This window comes from Chaetodon trifascialis, chromosome 11 (genome assembly GCF_039877785.1).
Source record: "Chaetodon trifascialis isolate fChaTrf1 chromosome 11, fChaTrf1.hap1, whole genome shotgun sequence".
Classification (NCBI taxonomy): domain Eukaryota; kingdom Metazoa; phylum Chordata; class Actinopteri; order Chaetodontiformes; family Chaetodontidae; genus Chaetodon; species Chaetodon trifascialis.
Window position 1 is genome coordinate 150,575 of NC_092066.1, and position 20,899 is coordinate 171,473.

At 46.7% G+C, this 20,899-nt stretch overlaps 1 protein-coding gene and 1 non-coding gene across 4 annotated transcripts; one reads left to right on the forward strand and one right to left on the reverse strand.

The window, feature by feature from the left end:
- The first annotated feature begins 296 nt into the window (after positions 1–296).
- On the forward strand, positions 297–20,584 carry LOC139338335 (E3 ubiquitin-protein ligase RNF31). 3 transcript variants are annotated; one of them, XM_070973246.1, is made up of 19 exons: positions 297–433; positions 1,226–1,316; positions 1,896–1,961; positions 4,631–4,797; positions 5,816–5,946; positions 6,112–6,215; positions 6,348–6,473; positions 7,966–8,207; positions 8,290–8,472; positions 8,554–8,736; positions 12,894–12,992; positions 13,304–13,393; positions 13,570–13,675; positions 13,881–13,999; positions 16,032–16,145; positions 17,359–17,425; positions 17,497–17,590; positions 17,762–17,930; positions 19,435–20,584. In XM_070973246.1, exons 1-19 carry the CDS (start codon positions 389–391, stop codon positions 19,558–19,560), a joined length of 2,322 nt encoding a protein of 773 aa, XP_070829347.1. In that variant the 5' UTR covers positions 297–388; the 3' UTR covers positions 19,561–20,584. The 3 variants fall into 3 exon arrangements, with proteins under 3 accessions (XP_070829347.1, XP_070829348.1, XP_070829349.1); XM_070973247.1 differs by having other exon boundaries at positions 8,317–8,472; XM_070973248.1 differs by lacking the exon at positions 19,435–20,584 and having other exon boundaries at positions 17,497–17,580; positions 17,762–17,924.
- On the reverse strand, positions 10,066–10,183 carry LOC139339757 (U5 spliceosomal RNA). The gene has a single exon (XR_011602885.1). It is a non-coding gene; the product is annotated as a U5 spliceosomal RNA (small nuclear RNA).
- Positions 20,585–20,899: the final 315 nt, after the last annotated feature.

Genomic DNA, 20,899 nt, shown 5'->3' on the forward strand with positions numbered 1-20,899 from the left:
GAGCATCTGAATGAATCTATGAATGGGTTTGACAGACATGAAGGAGTTAGTTTGTTACAGTAAGTAAAAAATACAAAAACATCAAAAGATGAAACTTCCAGACCTGGAAAAAGAAGAGTTGAAGTCGATTGTACTATTACTTTAAACCTTCTTCTTTTTAAGATAAAAAGAGAGTTTAAACCCAACTGGATTAGCTGACAGTGAACGCAACAGTTAATATTTCTCCAATTAGCATCATGTTTGAAAATGGAAATACTCCATGCTTTTAATTTGAAAACCTGGAAGCGGAAGTAGGTGTGTCACGTTTAAATAACTGCCTCCCAGAGGCAGCTTGTTAGCTTATTAACAGGTGAACTTAAGCACGTTATGAGGAGTGTTTTTGGATAAAATGCCAAAAGTTGGAGCTGAGGCGGAGCTGCGGACTCTAACAGAGGTAAGAAGGAAACTTAAAGTCTTCAACTTCAATTCAAAATCAAACTTTATTATTTATCAAAACAACTTAGCATTTCACTTGACCTGCTGCTAACCGGCTAGCTAGTGAGACTACCAGGGAAGATTAGCTAAATGCTAAAAACAATATGAACTAACTCGTTGTCTCCGTATCTCCTCTTCCTCCGTCTCCCCTCTTCCTCTCCACTGCTGTCCTCCACAATACATTCCTCCTCCTCCTTTCTTCTTCCTCCACCTCCACCCCTTTATTTTTATCATTTCCCTCATACTCTTCATCCTCTTGTCTCCTTCACTTCTCCTCCCCTTTTCCTCCTCCTTGCCTCTATCTGTTCCTCCTTTTTTGTCTCTGTCTTTTCCTCCCCTCATCCTCTTCTCCTCATTTCCTGTTCCTCATCTCCTCCTCTACCTTTCCTCCTTTCCTCACTGTCCCTCCCTCCTCTCATCTTCTCTTCTCTTCCTCTCCCTTCACTTCTCCTCTTCTCCTCATCCTTTTAATTCCTCTCCTCCTCTTTTCTCCTCTTCCTCTCCTTTTTCCTCATACTTTACTCTTTTTTTCTCCCTTCTCCTTTTCTCCCATTTCCTCCTTCCCTCCTCATCCTCCATCCCTCCATTACCCCTCCACTCCTCCTCTCCCTCTCCTCTTCATCACTTCCTCGTCTTCTGCGCCTCTCCTTTTCCTCATCCTTTCCTCTCTTCCTCTCCATTCACCTCTCCTCCACCTCCATTACCCCTCCTCGTCTCATCTCCTTCTCCTCCTCCTCCTGCACCTCCTCAGTGTCAGTACAGTTATCCAGTAGAGACCCTGGCTGATCTTCAGAGGGTTCGCTCAGTGTTTTCTGATCTTCGTCTCTATGTGGACTTTTACTGTAAGTAGAAAAGGTTTCTAGTCACTTTCATTCATTCAGTAGTAACTATACTTCCTTCCTGTATTTCAGAGTAAAAGCGTATTCGTGTGCTGCCACACTTTGCAGATATGGTTTTTTCAATCTGACACAGTGGCAACCCCCTCGTCTGTCCTGTGGATGGGAACTACAGTTCCCATAATCCTTTTGGGGGGAGGGGACAACCTACAATGTTGCTGAGTCAGATAGTTAGTTTTAGCCATGTTTTTGAGCCTGTATTTGTTTATATTTAGTCACAGTCTGCTGAATCTGCTAGCAGCTCCTGTTAGCAGTGTATGGATGTACAGACGGGATCACTGAGATACTGAAGGAAACTTGAAAACATGATGATTGTCAGGTTCTGCAGAGTCTTCTCTGGTTTCTCAGTGGATTTCTGGAGGTTTATTCACTGAATGACATCAGCATGTTTCCTTGTCTGTGTGTTCACATCTGACTGAGAGAGATAGTAAACAAAGTGTTTTCAAGTATCCCTGCTGACTCATTACTGATGAGTAGCAAGTAATGACGAGGGAGATGAATGTGTCATGTTGTCACCTCCGACAGGTTTTCCAAACAAAGAGAAGAAGAAGTTGGTTTACCTGGCCGGGACTGTTCCTGTCCACTATGAAGGTGAGACTGTGAGGTGAAATCTTATCTTCTAATCTTATAAAACCCTGATTCCTGAACATTTTGTGATGCTTTGTAAAACATCAATAAACAGGAAGTGAGGTGATCAATCACTTCCTGATCTGATCCTCTCTGACACTAACTGACCTGAGACATTCCACAGGTAAACAGGCTCATTGGTAACAGGTCATGATTGGGTACGAAAGGGGCGTCCTGGAAAGACTCAGTCGATCACTGAGGATGGAGCGAGTTCACCACTGTACGAAAAACTGTGAGCAAATAGTCCAACAGTGCAAGAACAATGTTTCTCAACAAACAGTTCTAAGAGATTTAAAGATTTCACCATCTAGAATCCAGAATCTCATCAAAATTCTGGGAGAATCTGGGGAAATCTCTGCACATAAGGGCAAAGTCTGAAAACCAACACTGAATGCCTGTAACCTTTGACCCCTGAGGCAGTACTGCATTAAAAACTGGCACACCTGTATGAAGGAAATTGCCACATGAACACTTCAGAAAACTGACATCTGGCATTTTAAGACAATCAGGGTCTGTCGATGTCCGACGAGGCCGATTAAACCGAAAATATGTGCGTCCGAGGTGTTTTTTCTGTGTTGAAGTAATTTTTATATTAGTACTAAATAAATGTTCATTGTTGTTTGATTGTTTGTTTGTTTATAAATGTTAGTTCTTTCTCAGAAAAAGGGGATGCTGCTGTCTGCTGATGAATGCTTTTAAACGCTGTGTTTCATTCATAAGTCTTTTTTTACAAAGCTTATGGCCACTGAGGCTGTTTACAGACAGAGTGCAGATCTACTGAAGCAAACATTCAATGCACATGATCATTTTACTGTTAAATATATATTCATATAAATGTAGTAGTTGCATCTCATTTGTTATTATTATTATTTAATTCATTTTAATTGTTGTATTTTATCCATTGCAATAAACAACATGACATCGGCAGTGCATGTTGACCGTCGGCTCTATAAATATTGGAGTCCACTTTTGAAAAACCTATATTGCTTGACCGCTATACCAAAGCCAGATGTCAGCAACAAACGTGTGCTGTTCTGACCAGTCCACATTTCAGACTGTTTTGGACGTCATGTCCTCTGGCCTAAAGAGGACTATGACCATCCAGATTGATCCAGCTTGATGTTCAGCAACCAACCTCTGTGCTGGTCTGCAGGTGTGTTAGTGCTGATGGGTCACCTGCACACTTGTGAAGGCTCCATTAATGCTGCCACCCAACGGACATCTTCTTCAGGGACGTTCTGCTTATTCTAGCAGGCCCATGAACAAACTAATTCTGCAGTTTTACAGCAGCATGGCTTCAGAGTGAAAGAGTTTAGGTTCTACACTGGCTGCCTGCAGTCCAGACCTGTCCCCCTTTGAGACTGTGAGCAGCTGAAGTCGTTTATCCAGAATGAGAGAGAATTTCTTTTTTTTTTCTTTTATTTTTATCATTATTCACTGTGAATCTTCATCAGTCCTCAGCTCCAAACACTGACTGTGATGGACCTCAGAAGAAACTGACCCTGAACCAACTTTATTTAAAAATGCTGCAAGCATTAAATAAATACAGACAGTATATAGTTATAAAAAATACACTTTATCACCTCAAACATTACATTCAATTAAATATGGGTCGAAAAGGATTTTGTTTCAGTCAGCTTTAAGTGACGTTGCATATGTCCGAGCCGCCAACTTTTGTTCATCTAACAGCTACAAAATGAAACGGGCGTGAAGACACTCCAAACTGATCGCTGATTTAAACCAGCTTTGACTTTTGTCAAACAATGTGTACTTTACTCAGATAAACTCTGCCCCACCACTTCTTCTACCACAGCTGATCATCACCATCATCACCTCATGAACCATCTGAGATCCAAAGATAACAAAGTCAAATAATTCTTCCTTTACACCCATCAACCACAACATTAGGCCCACTGACAGGTGAAGTGAGTAACACTGATCATCTTGTTACCATGCAGCGTTTGCTGGGAAGCTTTGGGTGCTGGTAGTTATGTGGATGTTACTTTGACGTGTACCACCCAACTAAACAACACTGACGCATTACACTCCCTCACTACAACAGCATTCCCTGTTGTGACCCTTCAAAGCAGGATGATGAGCCCTACAACACTGCAAAAACCATTCAGGAATGACCGGAAGAACATGACAAAGAGCTCAAGGTGCCAACCTGGCCCCTAAACTCTCCAGATCTGAATCCAACCAAGCATCCGCAGGATGCACCAGAACGAGTAGATCCACGGAGGCCCCACTTTGCAACCTGCAGAACCCAAAGGACCTACTGCCAACATTCTGGTGCCAGACACCACCGGCCACCCTCAGAGGTCCTGTGTCCAAGCCCCTCACAACAATAGGTACATGCTTTTCGTGTTGTGGCTGATGGGTGTATGAGTCAAAAGAAATGAAAAGAAAAAGAACTATGTGTAGCATGTCATCTGGTCTGCGTTACTCTGGTCTGGTCTCATCTGGTCTATCAGTCTATCCTGGGTGGATTCATTATTGCCCAGGTTTATTCTGGCCTGATCTGGTCAGGTCTAGCCCAGTCCATACTGGTCTGGGTTGTGGTCTAGTCTGAATCAATCTGGTCTGTTCTGGTCTCCTTTGGTTTGACTCTTTGATGTCATGTATCTCTACAGGAAGTGAGTACAATATCCCAGTGTGCATTTGGCTTCATGAGACCCACCCAGTGTCCCGACCTCGCTGTTACGTCTGTCCCTCTGTCTCCATGGTGATCAGCTCATCCTGTCCCTGTGTGGACGCCTCTGGCAACATCAGTCTGGATGGACTGAAAAACTGGACTCATGTAAGACACACTTTGCATGTTCAGCCAGACTGGGGTAGTTAATCTGGTTAGTTAGCTGGTTAGTTAGCTTAACTATGTCCAGTGTAGCGGGGCACCAGGCTAAGCAAAAGAACCACTTTCAGCAGCCCGACAGAAGCTTTCCCAAGGAGGCCTCTACCATGTGATTCCCTGATAGTGTTAACCTTCTGGTCCACTTTTTAAAAATGTGAACCGCCACCACGGTCTGGAACTTCACAGATACTGGCCCCCACCACCACCACGAGACACTGAAGAGTCAGCCAAGACAGCCCAACAATGACCAGAGCTTTCAGCATCTCAGGGTGAATCTTGTCCACACCTGGTGCCACTGGAGAGATTTTAAACTACCTCAGGGACATGGGCATGTCTTCCCTTGAGTCTTGCAGTTGTGCCTCCTATATGGAGGTCCAGCCAGTCGGGTTCAGGAGTTCCTCAAAGTGTTCTTTCAACCATCTGACAGTATCATCCGTCCAGCACTTCTCCTCCCTGCTGAAAACAGTATTGGAAGTCATGAGTACTGAAAGCACATGTTATGAGCAGGCCAGACAGTAGCCCTTTAGGCTGAGCCAGGGTCCATGGTGGTAAGCCGGGCCACCAGGCCCTTCCCCAGCCACCTCCACTCCCAGGCCTGGCTCTGGGAGAAGCCCCTGGTTTTTCTGTTCAGCGTGAGGTAGCATTTTCCTTGCTTTGAAAGTTTACTGGAATCTCTTGTATTCTGATGCCTTAGCTGGAACCAGTTTGCCTTGGTTGAGCTAATAGGAGCTGTTGTCCAACAAAGGTCTTGTGGGTGCACACTTCACCATGATAAGGTGGCTTGTCTCTTAAACTGAAAACCGAGACAGATTCTTCCACTAAGAAAATTAATTAATTCGATTTTAGTTATTGTCGGAAAAAATTCTCATTAATATGATTGAAGTGGAAACTTACTGCAGAAAGTCTAGATGATATTAAGGTGTGAGTTAAAGGTGTTGATCATGTTGTCTGTGTCACTTCCTGCCAGGGTGTGTCCAACCTGCTACTGCTTGTGTCAGAGATGAGGCAGGCCTTCCAGAAGGACACGCCCCTCTATGCCAGGACTGCTGTACAAGCCCCGCCTGCCGCAGGTGTACAGGTGTCACAGTCAGCAGGAAGGTCAGTGAGTGCAGTGTAAACGTCTGCTCTCATCCTGTGGAGTTCATGATATTTATCAGTGGTTACTGTTGATAATCAATAACTGAACAGACCTCCTGCTCTCAGCCAACACATGAAGTGAAAAACATAAAAGCAGAGTTATCCTTTTGTTTTCTCCTCCTGCAGCATCCAGAACTCCACCTCCACCTCCATCTCCCACCCCACCCCTCCCATCACCTCCTCATCTCCACACAGCCATGATCACTCTTCTTACCTGTCCGGACAGAAAGGTAAACTGATGGTCATGTGCATAACAACTGTTCCACGCATATTAACGCAACAACTGTTCAGCATGCTAAATGTTGAATGCTCTCATGTTTGTCTCCATGGTGACCTCACAAAGCCCCTCCCCTATTTTGCAGCCAGTAAATGGGAGCAGAGTGGGGAGGTGAGGGTGGGGAGGTCATACACGGAGGAGCTGCTCGGGATTGACTTCAGTGCTCCTCCATCTTCCTCCTCCAACAACCCCTTCTTGAGCTCCTCCTCAGGTGAGACAGTACCAGGAAACACCTGAGTTGATGTTAATGAACAGGTGCATGCGGCTATATATACAGGTTCAATTCAATTCAATTCAATTTTATTTGTATAGCGCCAAATCACAACAGAAGTTGTCTCAGGACGCTTTCCATATAGAGCTGGTACAGACCAAACTCTTTATCTACAAAGAAACCAACAATTCCCCCATGAGCAACACTTGGCGACAGTGGCGAGGAAAAACTTCCTTTTAACAGGCAGAAACCTCGAGCAGAACCAGACTCTGGGTGGGCGGCCATCTGCCTCCACCGGTTGGGTGAGAGAGGAAGAGCAAGAGAGGGAGAGAGAGACAGAGAGAGGGAGAGAGAGACAGACAGACAGACAGACAGACAGACAGACAGACAGACAGACAGACAGACATGCAGTCACAGTAACAGTGACAGTGGATGTAATAACAGCAGTAGCAGTTGCAGTGGATGTCAGGCAGGGCCAAGGCAGGAGACGCAGCTGAAATCCACAATCCAGATTCAGCCACTGTCCATGGGAACCTGCAAGACGACAAAGCACAGAGACTCCGGGGAAGGAGCTAAGTTAGTAAGACGCCGTGGTAGGACATGAGAGCGTGCGGATGGAGAGGGACAGAAGGACAGAGGAGCTCGGTGTATCTTTGGAGGTCCCCCGACAGTCTAATCCTATAGCAGCATAACTAGGGGCTGGTCCAGGACCAGCCTGAGCCAGCCCTAACTATAAGCTTTATCAAAGAGGACAGTTTTAAGACGACTCTTAAATGTAGAGACAGTGTCTGCCTCCCGGACAAAGACTGAAGATGGTTCCACAGGAGAGGAGCTTGATAGCTAAATGCTCTGACTCCTGTTCTGCTTTTTGAGACTTTAGGAACCATAAGTATGGCCACATGACACTTCTATCCTTCAAAGGCTTGCTCTGCCTCCCACTCACTTCTTTAAAGCTGGCATGATGGATGAATGAAATGAAAACATGTCGATGCCATCCAGTGTGACTTCACTTCCTGAGGAGATCATTGTCTTTGATGATCCAGAATAAACCTCCAGAAATCCACTGAGAAACCAGAGAGGAAGACTGCAGAACCTCATATTCATCAAGTTTTTAAGCTGCCTTCAGTATCACGGTGATCTAGTGTGTACATCCATGAGTACAAAGCCAACAGGAGCAGCTAATAGTACTAATCATTACAATACTACTGTGACAGTAGTACAGTCAGCCACAGGTCCTAGGGTCTGTCGCAGTACTACAGTCTGCCACAGGTTCTAGGGTTTGTGGCAGTATTACAGTCCGCAACAATACTAAAGCCTGTCACAGTGCTAGTCAGTCATAGTACTACGTTTTACCAGAATTCTACAGTCCATCACAGTACTACAGTCCCACACATTATTGCTGTCTACTACAGTACTGCAGTCCATCATAGTACCACAGTCTGTCACAGTGCTGCTGTAGGAGTGTAACTCCACCTCGTCCTTGTCTCTGCAGGTGTCCCTCCTGCAGACCCTCTCAGCAGGATGATGAGAGCTCTGAGACTGGACAGAGAGTCCAGTAGAGACCAGCAGGGTGAGCCACCTGTACAAATGGTCCAGTTAGAAGCAGCGAGAGACAGACACACAGCGGATTCTGTGCTTCTGGGTCCAGGTCCTGGACCAGCAGCTGGACCCCATGAAGACCTTTGTACTGAGAGACCTCAGTCACAAACAGCAGCTGGAGTGGATCACATCAAGGTGAGGAGGACCACTGGGTTTCAACAGATCTCAGCAAGTCTCAGATGGTCTATTCTTCCCCTTCTTCCTCATCCCCTTTCAGATGGTGTCTCATCTTCCTCCGAACCAGGCATCCATCTTCATGTCTCTGATGACCATGGAGGGGCAGAGTTTCTCCCCTGGGGATGTCATGGAGGCGGTCCAACTCAACAGAGATTTCCCATCAGCCCTCAAGTTTCTGACTCACAGCTGCCCCATATGTCAGGAGCAGGTGTCCTTCAGTAAGGTGAGAGACACCTCATCTGACTCAACCAATCAGAGACCAGGCCGCCTCATTCATCTCCTTCTCTGTATGTATTTCCTGCAGATCATCACCATGACTCACTGCTCCTGTTTCCTGTGTCAGACGTGTTTTAAGACATTTTTCTCGTCAGCCATTAAAGAGAAGAGCATCGATCAGCTGGTTTGTCCTCAGTGTGGTAGACCTGATATTAGAGGTCAGGGAGGGATGGAGGAGTCCATGGACTACTTCAACCTGCTGGACACTCAGGTGAGGAGGTCTGAAGGCACCTGTCCAATCAAGACTTACCATTTATGTAAACAGGAAGTCACTGTACCGTCACAAGCTGTAACATTTTCAGCAGGACAGCAACACAACAGTTCCTTCTGCTAGTTAGTGGCTGTCCATCCATCCATCCATCCATCCATCCATCCATCCATCCATCCATTTTCTCCCGCTTCATCCGGGGCCAGGTCACGGGGGGAGCAGTCTGAGTAGGGATGCCCAGACTTCCCTCTCCCCGGACACTTCCCCTAGCTCTTCCGGGGGGATCCCGAGGTGTTCCCAGGCCAGCCGAGTGACAAAGTCACTCCAGCGTGTCCTGGGTCTTCCCCGGGGCCTCCTCTCGGTGGGCCTCACCTCAGCTGACTCCTCTCGATGTGGAGGAGCAGCGACTCTACTCTGAGCTCCTCCCGGGTGACAGAGCTCCTCACCCTATCTCTAAGGGAGTGCCCCGCCACCCTGTGGAGGAAACTCATTTCAGCCGCTTGTATCCGGGACCTTGTTCTTTCGGTCATGACCAAAAAGTTCATGACCATAGGTGAGGGTAGGAACGTAGACTGACCGGTAAATCGAGAGCTTCGCCTTTTGGCTCAACTCCTTCTTCACCACGACAGACCGGTACAGCGGCCACAGTAATGCGGTCCGCCTGTCAATCTCACGCTCCATCCTTCCCTCACTCGTGAACAGGATCCCAAGATACTTAAACTCCTCCACTTGAGGCAGGAACTCTCCCCCAACCTGAAGGGAGCAAGCCACCTTTTTCGGTCGAGAACCATGGCCTTGGACTTGGAGAAGAAGAAGAAGAAGAAGAAGAACATTTTTTACACACAACATGCAGTTGAGGAGTAAACTGTACACGCCATGCATATGTGAAATTCCATCCCGCTATTTGACCCATCCATGGTCAGTCCTTCCTCCACGGCAGACCAGGAGCGGTGGGCTGCCAGTCGACCAGCAGTTCCTTTTCGTCACCATTGGTCAGGTGGTGATCTTCTTGCATGTTTTTAGTGGGGGTATTTTTTTTTTTTTAGTGGGGGTATTTTTTTTTTATGGAGGATACCCCAGCGCCCGGGGACCAGTTCCTTTTCGTCACCATTGGTCAGGTGGTGATCTTCTTGCATGTTTTTAGTGGGGGTATTTTTTTTTATGGAGAATACCCCAGGTGAACACGGGGAGAACGTGCAAACTCCACACAGAAAGGCCCCTTATTTTTCCTCAAGCAGCATGCACCAAAGGCATTGTGGAGGACACGCCCAGCAGCAAGCACCTTCTAGCTGTGAGGCGACAGCGTTACCACCGAGCCACCATGCCACCACAAGGCTCAGCCAAGAGGCAGAGCCATCCAGAAATAGGTGCAACTCATTGGTGTTCCTCTCCACGGAAGTCTTTGGTAAAAGGCGAAAGACTTGTGCGATATGAAGAGAAACGTAAGCAAGTAAATGGAGGTGCTGACTCTCATCCCGGCTGCTTCACACTCGGCTGCGAACCGCCCCAGTGCATGCTGAAGGTCCTGGCACGAGGGAGCCAACAAGACAACATCATCTGTGAAAAGCAGAGATGAAATCTGCCGGCTCCCGAACCGAACCCCCTCCGGCCCCTGGCTGCGCCTAGAAATTCTGTCCATAAAAATGATGAACAGAACCGGTGACAAAGGGCAGCCCTGCTGGAGTCCAACATGCACTGGGAACAGGTCTGACTCACTGCCGGCAATGCTGACCAAGGTCCTGCTCCGGTTGTACAGAGACTGTACAGCCCTCAACAGAGGGCCTCCAACCCCATACTCCTGGAGCACCTCCCACAGAATGACGCGAGGGACACGGTCGAATGCCTTCTCCAAGTCCACAAAGCACATGTGGACTGGTTGGGCAAACTCCCATGAACCCTCAAGCACCCTGTGGAGGGTATAGAGCTGGTCCAGTGTTCCACGGCCAGGACTAAAACCACATTGTTCCTCCTGAATCCGAGGTTCGACTATTGGCCGGATTCTCCTCTCCAGTACACTGGAATAGACTTTCCCAGGGAGGCTGAGGAGTGTGATCCCCGATAGTTAGAACACACCCTCCGGTCCCCCTTTTTAAAAAGAGGGACCACCACCCCAGTCTGCCAGTCCAGAGGCACCGTTCCTGACTGCCACGCGATGTTGCAGAGGCGTGTCAACCAAGACAGTCCTACAACATCCAGAGACTTGAGGTACTCAGGGCGGATCTCATCCACCCCTGGTGCCTTGCCACCGAGGAGCTTGCAAACTACCTCAGTGACTTCAGTCCCGGTGATGGATGAATTGATCTCCAAGTCCCCAGTCTCTGCTTCCTCTACAGAAGACATGACAGTGGGATTGAGGAGATCCTCGAAGTATTCCTTCCACCGCCCGACAATATCCCCAGTCGAGGTCAACAGCTCCCCACCTCCACTGTAAACAGTGTTGACAGAAAGCTGCTTCCCCTTCCTGAGGCGCCGAACAGTTTGCCAGAATTTCCTTGAGGCTGACCGGTAGTCCTCCTCCATGGCCTCTCCGAACTCCTCCCAGACCCAAGTTTTTGCTTCTACAACTGCTCGAGCTGCTGCATGCTTGGCCTACTGGTACCCGTCAGCTGCCTCAGGAGTCCCATGAGCCAACCACGCCCAATAGGACTCCATCTTCAGCTTGATAGCATCCCTTACTTCCAGTGTCCACCACCGGGTTCAGGGGTTGCCGCCACGACAGGCATCGTCAACTTTACAGCCACAGCTACGGACAGCGGCATCAACAATGGAAGTGGAGAACATGGTCCATTCGGACTCAATGTCTCCAACCTCCCTCGGAATCTGGTCGAAGCTCTCCCAGAGGTAGGAGTTGGGTCTGCCAAGTCTGTCCCGCTTCCTCCCCTGCCAGCGAATCCAACTCACCACCAGGTGGTGATCAGTTGACAGCTCAGCCCCTCTCTTTACCCGAGATACAGCTGAAAGTCAGATGATACAACTACAAAGTCGATCATCGACCTCCGACCTAGGGTGTCCTGGTGCCACGTGCACTGATGGACACCCTTATGCTTGAACATGGAGGGACAGCTCAGCCCCTCTCTTTACCCGAGATACCGCTGAAGGTCATATGATACGACTACAAAGTCGATCATTGACCTCTGGCCTAGGGTGTCCTGGTGCCACGTGCACTGATGGACACCCTTATGCTTGAACGTGGTGTTCGTTATGGACAAACTGTGACTAGCACAGAAATCCAATAACAGAACACCACTCGGGTCTAGATCGGGAGGGCCATTCCTCCCAATCACACCCCTCCAGGTATCACTGTCGCTACCCACATGAGCATTGAACTCCCCCAGCAGAACAATGGAGTCCCCGGTTGGAGCACTTTCCAGTACCCCTCCCAGGGACCCAAGGCCGGGTGCTCTGCACTGCTGTTCGGCCCATAGGCCGAAACAACAGCGAGAGACCTATCCCCGACCCGAAGGCGCAGGGAAGCGACCCTCTCGCTCAGCGGGGAGAACTCCAACACATGGCGCCTGAGCTGGGGGGCTATAAGCAAGCCCACACCAGTTCGCCTCCTCTCACCGCGGGCAACTCCGCGGGCAACTACGGCAAGACTGTGCATGGAGGTGAGCCCGACTATCTCTAGCCGTACCGCTCAACCTCCTGCATTAGCTCAGACTCATTCCCCCCCAGCGAGGTCACATTCCATGTCCCCATAGCCAGAGTCGTTGTCCAGGGATTGGATCGTCGGGGCCCCCGCCCGCGACTGCTACCCATATCGCATTGCACCAGCCCCTTCTGATCCTTCCTGCGGGTGGTGGGCCTACAGGAAGGCGGGCCCACGTCGCTCCTTCAGACTGTGCCCGGCCGGGACCCGTGGGCAAAGACCCGGCCACCTGACGCTCGCCTGCGAGCCCCAACCCTAGTAGTTAGTGGCTGTAAACAATTAATTCTTGCACAAGAACTAGTTTGTGAGCTGCAGCCTGTTTAATTTCACGATGATAAATCTAAGCTTAGTAAACACTACTGTGTCCATCAGGCTGGATTTTCTGTACTCACCTGGAGAACACCTTCACATCTTCACCTCCTGGTTCTGTCTTTAGTTCAGTGTTCTGGAAATCCAAAGAATCATTTGTTTGTTTGTTTGTTTGTTTGTTTGTTTGTTTGTTTGTGTGCAGATCCGTCACTTCCTGCCTCCTCACTTTCACGAACTCTTCCAGAGGAAACTAAGAGATCGAGCTCTGCAGGAGATGCCAAACTTCCGTTGGTGTGCTCATGTAAGGACCTCAGAGACTAGAACATGACCCCAACAGTTAGATCAGGATGTTTGACAATAGAGCAGGGCCCAGCAACTAGATCAGGACCCCAGGGACTATATCAGATACTAGATCAGGACCTCTCGCATGGGATCCCCCTACCTGGCCTACCACCCATCTCATTTCACAATGAAAAAGCGTTTTTAATTAAAAGACCTGTCGGTCAGATGTCATCATCCAGATACAGATCAACAACATCAATGACTGAGGTGCTCATTACACCTGTCGCCTGCGTGTGTGTCTGTGTGTGTTTATGTGCATGTGCATTTCAGTGTTCATTTGGGATGCTTCATGAAGCTGACAGGTTGAGAATGGACTGTCCCAGCTGTAAGAAGAGTACCTGCTGTCAGTGCAGATCACCTGTAAGACACACACACACACACACACACACACACACACACACACACACACACACACACACACACACACACACACACACACACACACACACAAGCTCCCACAGCTGATCACACATCAGAACCTATACAGTAACACTGTCACTAACATGAACCTGATTACAACTTCTTTGTGTCTGCAGTGGTCTCCTCAACATCAGGGTCTATCCTGTCAGCAGTTCAGACTCTGGCAGCAGCAGAACCTGCCAGACCACCACAACACCACCTTTCTCTGCTACAACAGCATTGGTACAAACACAACATCACCAGGACCTGAAACCAGGTCCTTCTAACACCAAGACCTGAAACACCTGGTGTTAGGAGGACCAGTGGAAAAAGTTTCTACTGTCTGTAGTTGCTTTTATGTCTATAGATGAATGTATGTGTGTTTGGTGTGTATTGTCTTTAATGTGTTCTTCTATTTTGACTCTAATGTGTGTCTGTTTCTCCTCAGAGTGTCCAAAGTGTCAATTTGTCTTCAGTCTGTCTAAAGGGGGCTGTCTTCACTTCACCTGCAGTCAGTGTCAGCATCAGTTCTGTGGAGGCTGCAGTCAGCCCTTCACCCTCGGTTCTGTGAGTTTCTACTGTCATCTACTGCCATTTTCTACTGTCATCGACTCAGTTTCTACTGTCATCTGCTGTCAGTTTCTACTGTCATCTACGGCCATTTTCTACTGTCATCTACTGTCAGTTTCTACTGTCATCTACTGTCAGTTTCTACTGTCATCTACGGTCATTTTCTACTGTCATCTACTGTCAGTTTCTACTGTCATCTACTGTCAGTTTCTACTGTCATCTACGGTCATTTTCTACTGTCATCTACTGTCAGTTTCTACTGTCATCTACTGTCAGTTTCTACTGTCATTCACTGTGTTTCTGCTGCCATCTACTGTCATTTTCTACTGTCATCGACTCTCAGTTTCTACTGTCAGTTTCTTCTGTCATCTGCTGTCAGTTTCTGCTGTTATCTACTGTCAGTTTCTACTGTCATCCACTGTATTTCTGCTGTCATCTACTATCACTTTTTTTACTGTCATCCATTGTTAGTTTCTACTTTCATGTCCTGTCAGTTTCTACTGTCATCTACGGTCATTTTCTACTGTCATCTGCTGTCAGTTTCTACTGTCATCTACGGTCATTTTCTACTGTCATCTACTGTCAGTTTCTACTGTCATCTACTGTCAGTTTCTACTGTCATCCACTGTATTTCTGCTGTCATCTACTGTCAGTTTTTTTACTGTCATTCATTGTTAGTTTCTACTTTCATGTCCTGTCAGTTTCTACTGTCATCTACTGTCAGTTTATTATTGTCATCCACTCTCAGTTTCTACTGTCATGGACTGCCAGGTTCTACTGTCATCTACTCTGTCATGATTGAACGGCATTTTTCATGTGGTTTTTTACAATGCATGAATTTTGGTGAGACATTTGTTACTCTTATAAAACTGTTAAACAGGACTCCCAAAGCTCAGATTCTAACAAATCTCATAAACCCTCACCATAGCACGACTGGCTGCTATCAGAATAACCCACAATTTAATACAATTTGCCATTGGAAGAGATCAAAGTATTGCCCACTCCTGGTCTCCAGATTCTGGGCTCCTCCCACTGTCACTGCTGTGACCTGAGATGGTTTTCAGATCCTCCAAACCTCTCTGGCATTGTTCCCAGGAAGGCACTTAGGGAAACACCCTACCTTCTTTGTAGGCACAGTGTTTTCCACACAGAAGTTGATGTAGTCCGTGATGCAGGTTGTCAAACTGTCGATGTCCTCCCCCGTGTGGACTGCACAACACATCCCAGTCAGTGATCTCAAAGCAGTCCCTCCTTGCCATGTCTGGCAGTTGGGAGACTACAGTGTGAAGTAGCTTGCATGCTGCTGCAGCATCAGTCAATGGGGGGATGTACACCGGTATCACGATGACGTACGAGAACCCCCACAGAAGGTAATATGGCCAAATGCTAACAGCTCGGTGTCGCTGGTGCAGCACTCCTCTTTTATCCTGATGTGTCCTGGGTTACACCAACATCGCTGTGCCCCCACCTTTCCTCTTACCACTCTCTTGTCCGCTGTCAGCAGTTGAAAATTGTCCAGCATAACATGCGAGTATGTTGTGAGCTCTGTTAACCAAGTTTCAGTGAAACACATGATGCCACACTCCTGGTACTCCCTCTGCGGTCTGGTTAGTCCTGTTAGCCCTCCCATCTTATTATGAAGAGATCTTTCATGCCCCATAATAAGAGATAAGATTTATACCATCTTTTCTTGTCACAGCACTTTTACTCCAGCCCTGCATCCCCTTGTCCTTCTCCTTATTTTCATGGGGATCTCCGGTCTGTCCACTGGGAGTATGTTCGTGTTGTGGAAGGGTGGTCTCACACAAGATTTTACTTTTTAATCTTTGTCTGGTTGAAATCCAAGAATTGATGGCCATGCTGGTAACTGTTGTGCATTTGAGCCCTAAGATGGAATGAAATCCTTTGGACTGTTTGCCCCTTTGGCCAGGATTGAGTTCCTGAGTCATTGGTTTTAAATTTGTCCAGATCTCAGATGTTTTAGAGCGAAGACTTTAAAACCATGTTTTATGTGATCGCATGTTCTCAGGCCTGCGGTTTCTCTGACGACTGTGGAACCAAAGGTCTTCATGCCCACCACCCCAGAGACTGCCTTTACCACCTCAGAGACTGGAGTGTGCCACGCCTACAACTTCTGCTACGGGTAAGAGCCACCTGAAGGACTCCTGCTTTGAGAACTCAGTTGTATGCAGGAAATGCATTATAAGTCGACTGATAGAAGATTTTTAAAGGCCAATAACAGTATTAGTTTTTTGTTCTCTCCTCTTTCTTTCCATTGTCACTTTCCTCTATCAAGAAATGCAAAAGCCCCCCCAAAAATAGAGCAATAAATAATAGTGGCAGTTTGGAGCAGGGAAAAGCTGATAACAGATTAATCGGCCAATATACTGACTCAGTTGGTGCACTGGTGATAAAATGGCCTCAGCTGGACATTATCAAGGTACAACAAAGGATGAAGTGTGAATAACAGACGTTTGTATAGTGGACAGTGTGCATTATGTCCATGTGTATTACCCTGAATACTGCACATTACTACCTACATTACATGTCAGGTTGGATACATGTTGCTCTGGATACATGTGGACTTGGCTAGCTTACCAAGATGTGACTGTTGTTTCTGCCCATTCTGAATTCTGAATGCACTCTAATGTGTCATTGATGCCATACCTTCACCAACAACCTTATCATGCTCATGATTTACAGATAAAGCTGCCCGACATAAAGTAAACTTTCATTTAAATATAAAGTATCTCAGGTATGCAGCAGGTAGTGCACGTGCCTCACAGCAAGAAGGTCGCCGGTTCGATCCCCGGGTCAGGCGGGGCCTTTCTGTGTGAAGTTTGCATGTTCTTCCCGTGCATGTGTGGGTTTTCTCCGGGCACTCCGGCTTCCTCCCGCAGACCAAAAACATGCTCATTAAGTTAATTGGTGACTCTAAATTGTGCTTAGGTGTGAGTGTGAGCGTGAATGGTTGTTTGTCTTTATATGTTGCCCTGCAATCGACTGGCGACCGGTTCAGGGTGTACCCCGCCTCTCGCCCGTTGACAGCTGGGATAGGCTCCAGCCGCCCGTAACCCCGAAAAGGGATAGTCGGGTATAGACAATGGTTGGATGTATCTCAGGTACACAATGACATTACCTTGACATCCATGCTTAAGGGTGATGTATGGCCTCCGGTGGAGGCTGTGCAGCCATCACCTGCTCTCAGAGCAAAGTTTCGCTAGTACTGTTAATTTAGTAGTTTTCTACTGTTTGTTTAGTACTGTTTGTTCAATAGTTACTCTGTAAATTAATTAATTGATGGACCTCTAGTGTGGACAGTACTTATGAGGTGGATTCTGTTTCTTGTCTCTCAGTATTCCAGAGTGTCTCCTGCCTTGTTGGAACCAGCAAATGGTAGTTTTCCTGGCACCAGTCAGACAGGTAAGGTCACTCTCTGCTCATCACGTGGAATCTTTTCTCTCCCACTTTGATTGACACATGTACATTTTCAGGGACGTGTTTCGTTTTGGAGCTGAGAGACGATGGCGGCAGACGGGAGGAGCCCTGTGGACGACCTGCTTTACCTGAATACAGAGGTTACTGCCTGTAAGACCACTACCACTCTGAACCCAGTACAACTACCAGTCTGATCCCAGTGCATAATCCCAGTCTGAACTCAGTACAGATACCAGTCTGAATATACTGATTTCAGATTACCTGCACAGATTTGTTGGTCTTATTATCAGGTGTACAGTCTCCACCCATCTGTTCTGGCAGGTTGCACTACAAGGAGCGTTTGGTGGAGCTGATTAACCGTCGCCAAGCCGACCCAGCAGTCCTCTTCAGCCCAGTGGAGATGAAGGCAGAGCTGCAGCGATGGCACGTTGCCGTGCCGAGCAGAAAACCAGATGAACCAGAGTCAAAGTACGCACAGCGCCTCCGCCTGGTCAGTGATGTCATTATTATTATAAATGTGCACAATAAAGCCTTCAGATTCCCTCAATTAACTCTAAATTTCCCCTGAAAACACTTCAACATCTTAATCCAAATAAGCGTGTTGGTAGTCAGTCATCCTTCATTTGTCCTTTAATGTGAAAAACGAAACCACTTAAAAACACCTTTACTTGGAGCGCCGCATGGCGTTAACCGACCTCTGGTGCATGTCGGTCTTCTGTTTCCTGTTTGTCTTTAAACCTGTTTTATTCATTACGACGGACAATGCCCCAAAAAATAACCTGCACAAAAATACCTTCATTTGAAAAGCTCTTCATGACCAAAGAGTTATTATGGTTCTCGTTATCTTGTCATGTAATTAATGAGATTTTAATTGAATACTGTCAGTATTCAGATATATCACAGGTTTATCAGATTTGGACAAAGGAATATATCAAGGAGTTCTAAAATATTGATATATATGATTTTCTGTATCGATTAAGGGTTTTTTAAAGGGGTAAATTTTCAAAACAGCACAACAAATTTACTACAAATTCAGACTTAAAGTTGTGGGGGTTTTAATGGCTTGTCTAAAAGGTCCAGTTTGTAGGATTTAGCGGCATCTAGTGGTGAGGTTGCAGATTGCAGCCAACTGCACACCCCTTGCCTCACCCTTCCTACTGTGGCCCCTAAAAACATGAAAGTCCCTCTTGAGCCAGAGTTTAATTTGTCCACTCTGGGCTACTGTAGAAACATCTCTGACTGACGAAGAGGAGCTGAACATTCCCTGAATCCTACACACCAAACTTTAAGTTTAAAAAGGCTGTTTTAAGGATAAATATCCCTTAAAAATCACAGAACGACTTTAGATACCACCTAATGTGCTATGTAATAACATCATATTTTGTCAGATAATTTGGGGATAAGTACTCGCTTCATCAATTTATTACAACACTGTAATTAAAAGAGAGATTTTATGCATTCATTAAGGCTTTTAAAGAGGTAAAATATCCTTAAAAAAGTAGCATCTGTGTCATCCGTTAATTCTAAAATGAAGGCGCTTTGAAGTGATAAGTTGAGGGTCAGTAAATTGTGCAGATGATGAATTTAAAGTACTGACTCCGCATTAAAAACGCATCATGAATGAATGAACTGAATGAGCTTTCGAGGTAAAAAGACATTCTGTTTCTGTCACCAAACTGTTTCTTGATGATGTCAGATTCTTCTCTCTCTGTTTTTTCGTGTTGTGAAGTTATGAGAGCGTTTGCTTCATCCACCTTTATGTCCACCTGAACGCCGCAGTGACACCTGTCATGAATGATGAGATGAATCTAGAGCTTCTAGAGCAACTTTCACACCTTAAAAAGGTTTTGCTCAGCCCCCCCCCCCCAATTGAATTTGTTTGTCACACTCTACCTCCCACCCTAATCTGAACCATCCCGTCCACGTGTTTTTCTCATGCCATGCTGCCTCCCTTCAGCCAATCACAGCACAGGATCCTGTCTGTGTCTCCTCAGACCCTGACCAATAGCGTTCCTCTCAGGAAACGACGACAGTCTCTGCTCAACAGCCGTGACCTCTGCCCCCTGACCTCTGCCGTGGCTCCTGGAGCTCCGCCTCCTCACCTGCTGCTGAAGGACTGACCGTCTCCACATATTCTGTGCACGGCATCCAATGAGGAGGTGGCGTTCTGTGTCACCATAGTAACCACTAACTTTCATTTCAAATGGGATGTTTGAGAGACAAAAGCTGTGTCTCAGTTCAGGGGCCACAGTGTGGTCTGTGTCCACCTGTTCCCGCCTTTACCTTCGACCTTTGACCCTTACCTCATGTCGCCATGAACCGGGCAGGAACTGCTGTTGTATCACCAACGCTTCATTTCAAACGTGACAAAAACAAAACAAAACTCACCAAAACCTTCTCCATGTAGCTAGTTAGAAATGTCGGCCAGCGTCACTGAGGTCAGGTGAGTTAGTCGTTCCACTGGGTTAAAATCCTGTTACTTGAATCCTCGTTACGTTAGGATGGACGGCTGGGACACATTCAGTCTTTAAATGCAGCCTGGCCCGTGAATTGAGACACAGCCCCCATGTACCTCTGACCACGCCCACATCAGCAGGTGTCAAACAGGTGTTCATACAGGTGATCACTGATGGAGGCGTTGCCAGTCGTGGTTTCCAGGCTGAACTGGTGAAAACTAAAACAAAAGAGACAAAGACTAAAAAGCTTCACCTGTCTCAAGTGACATCATGAGTTTACTGTATTGGCTTCTGATTTGTTTATTAGTTGCCGTGGAAACACAGCCACTAAAAAAGACTTGGCTACAAGAAGAAAGAAGAGGGACCAAATATGATTGAGCAGCCAATCAGAGTCGGACTGACGTACACCTGAAGAGCAGAGAGACCCTGTTCCAACAAGCTAATGATGCTAATGAGTCTCTTCAGTCAGTATTTAAGTATCCACTTCTGTTTCAATTAGTGCGAGCATCAGTTAGCATGTGTTAGCCTTTGTTAGCATGTGTTAGCTGCATGTGTGTGAGCAGGCAAATGAAAGTGTTTTGTGAGAGCAGTCGTGTGTCAGAGCCATCTGACGGGAACTGAACCTTAAACTTCATGCTTTAGTTCTTTCTGCACTTTAACTGTTGAATAAATGTTTTAAATATCTCAATACATTTTATCTTTCTCACTTCTGTTTCCATGACGTCAGAATACGTTTGTATAGTTTTATAGACACTGAACAAAAATATAAACACTTAAACACTTTTTTGCTCCCATTTTTCATGAGCTGAACTCAAAGATCTAAAACATTTTCTATTTACACAAAAGAACCATTTCTCTCAAATATTCTTCACAGATCAGTGTAAGTGAGGGCTTCTCCTTTGCCGAGATAATCCATCCCACCTCACAGGTGTGGCATGTCAAGATACTGATTAGACAGCATGGTCATTGCACAGGTGTGTCTTAGGCTGGCCCCAATAAAAGG

Bases quoted from the DNA above. Each gene is read 5' to 3' on its own strand.
- LOC139338335 (XM_070973246.1), top strand. From the start codon at position 389: ATGCCAAAAGTTGGAGCTGAGGCGGAGCTGCGGACTCTAACAGAG. The intron at 17,591-17,761 runs GTAAGACCACTA...CTGTTCTGGCAG, and splicing joins GAATACAGAGGTTACTGCCT to GTTGCACTACAAGGAGCGTT. The intron at 17,931-19,434 runs GTCAGTGATGTC...GTGTCTCCTCAG, and splicing joins ACGCACAGCGCCTCCGCCTG to ACCCTGACCAATAGCGTTCC.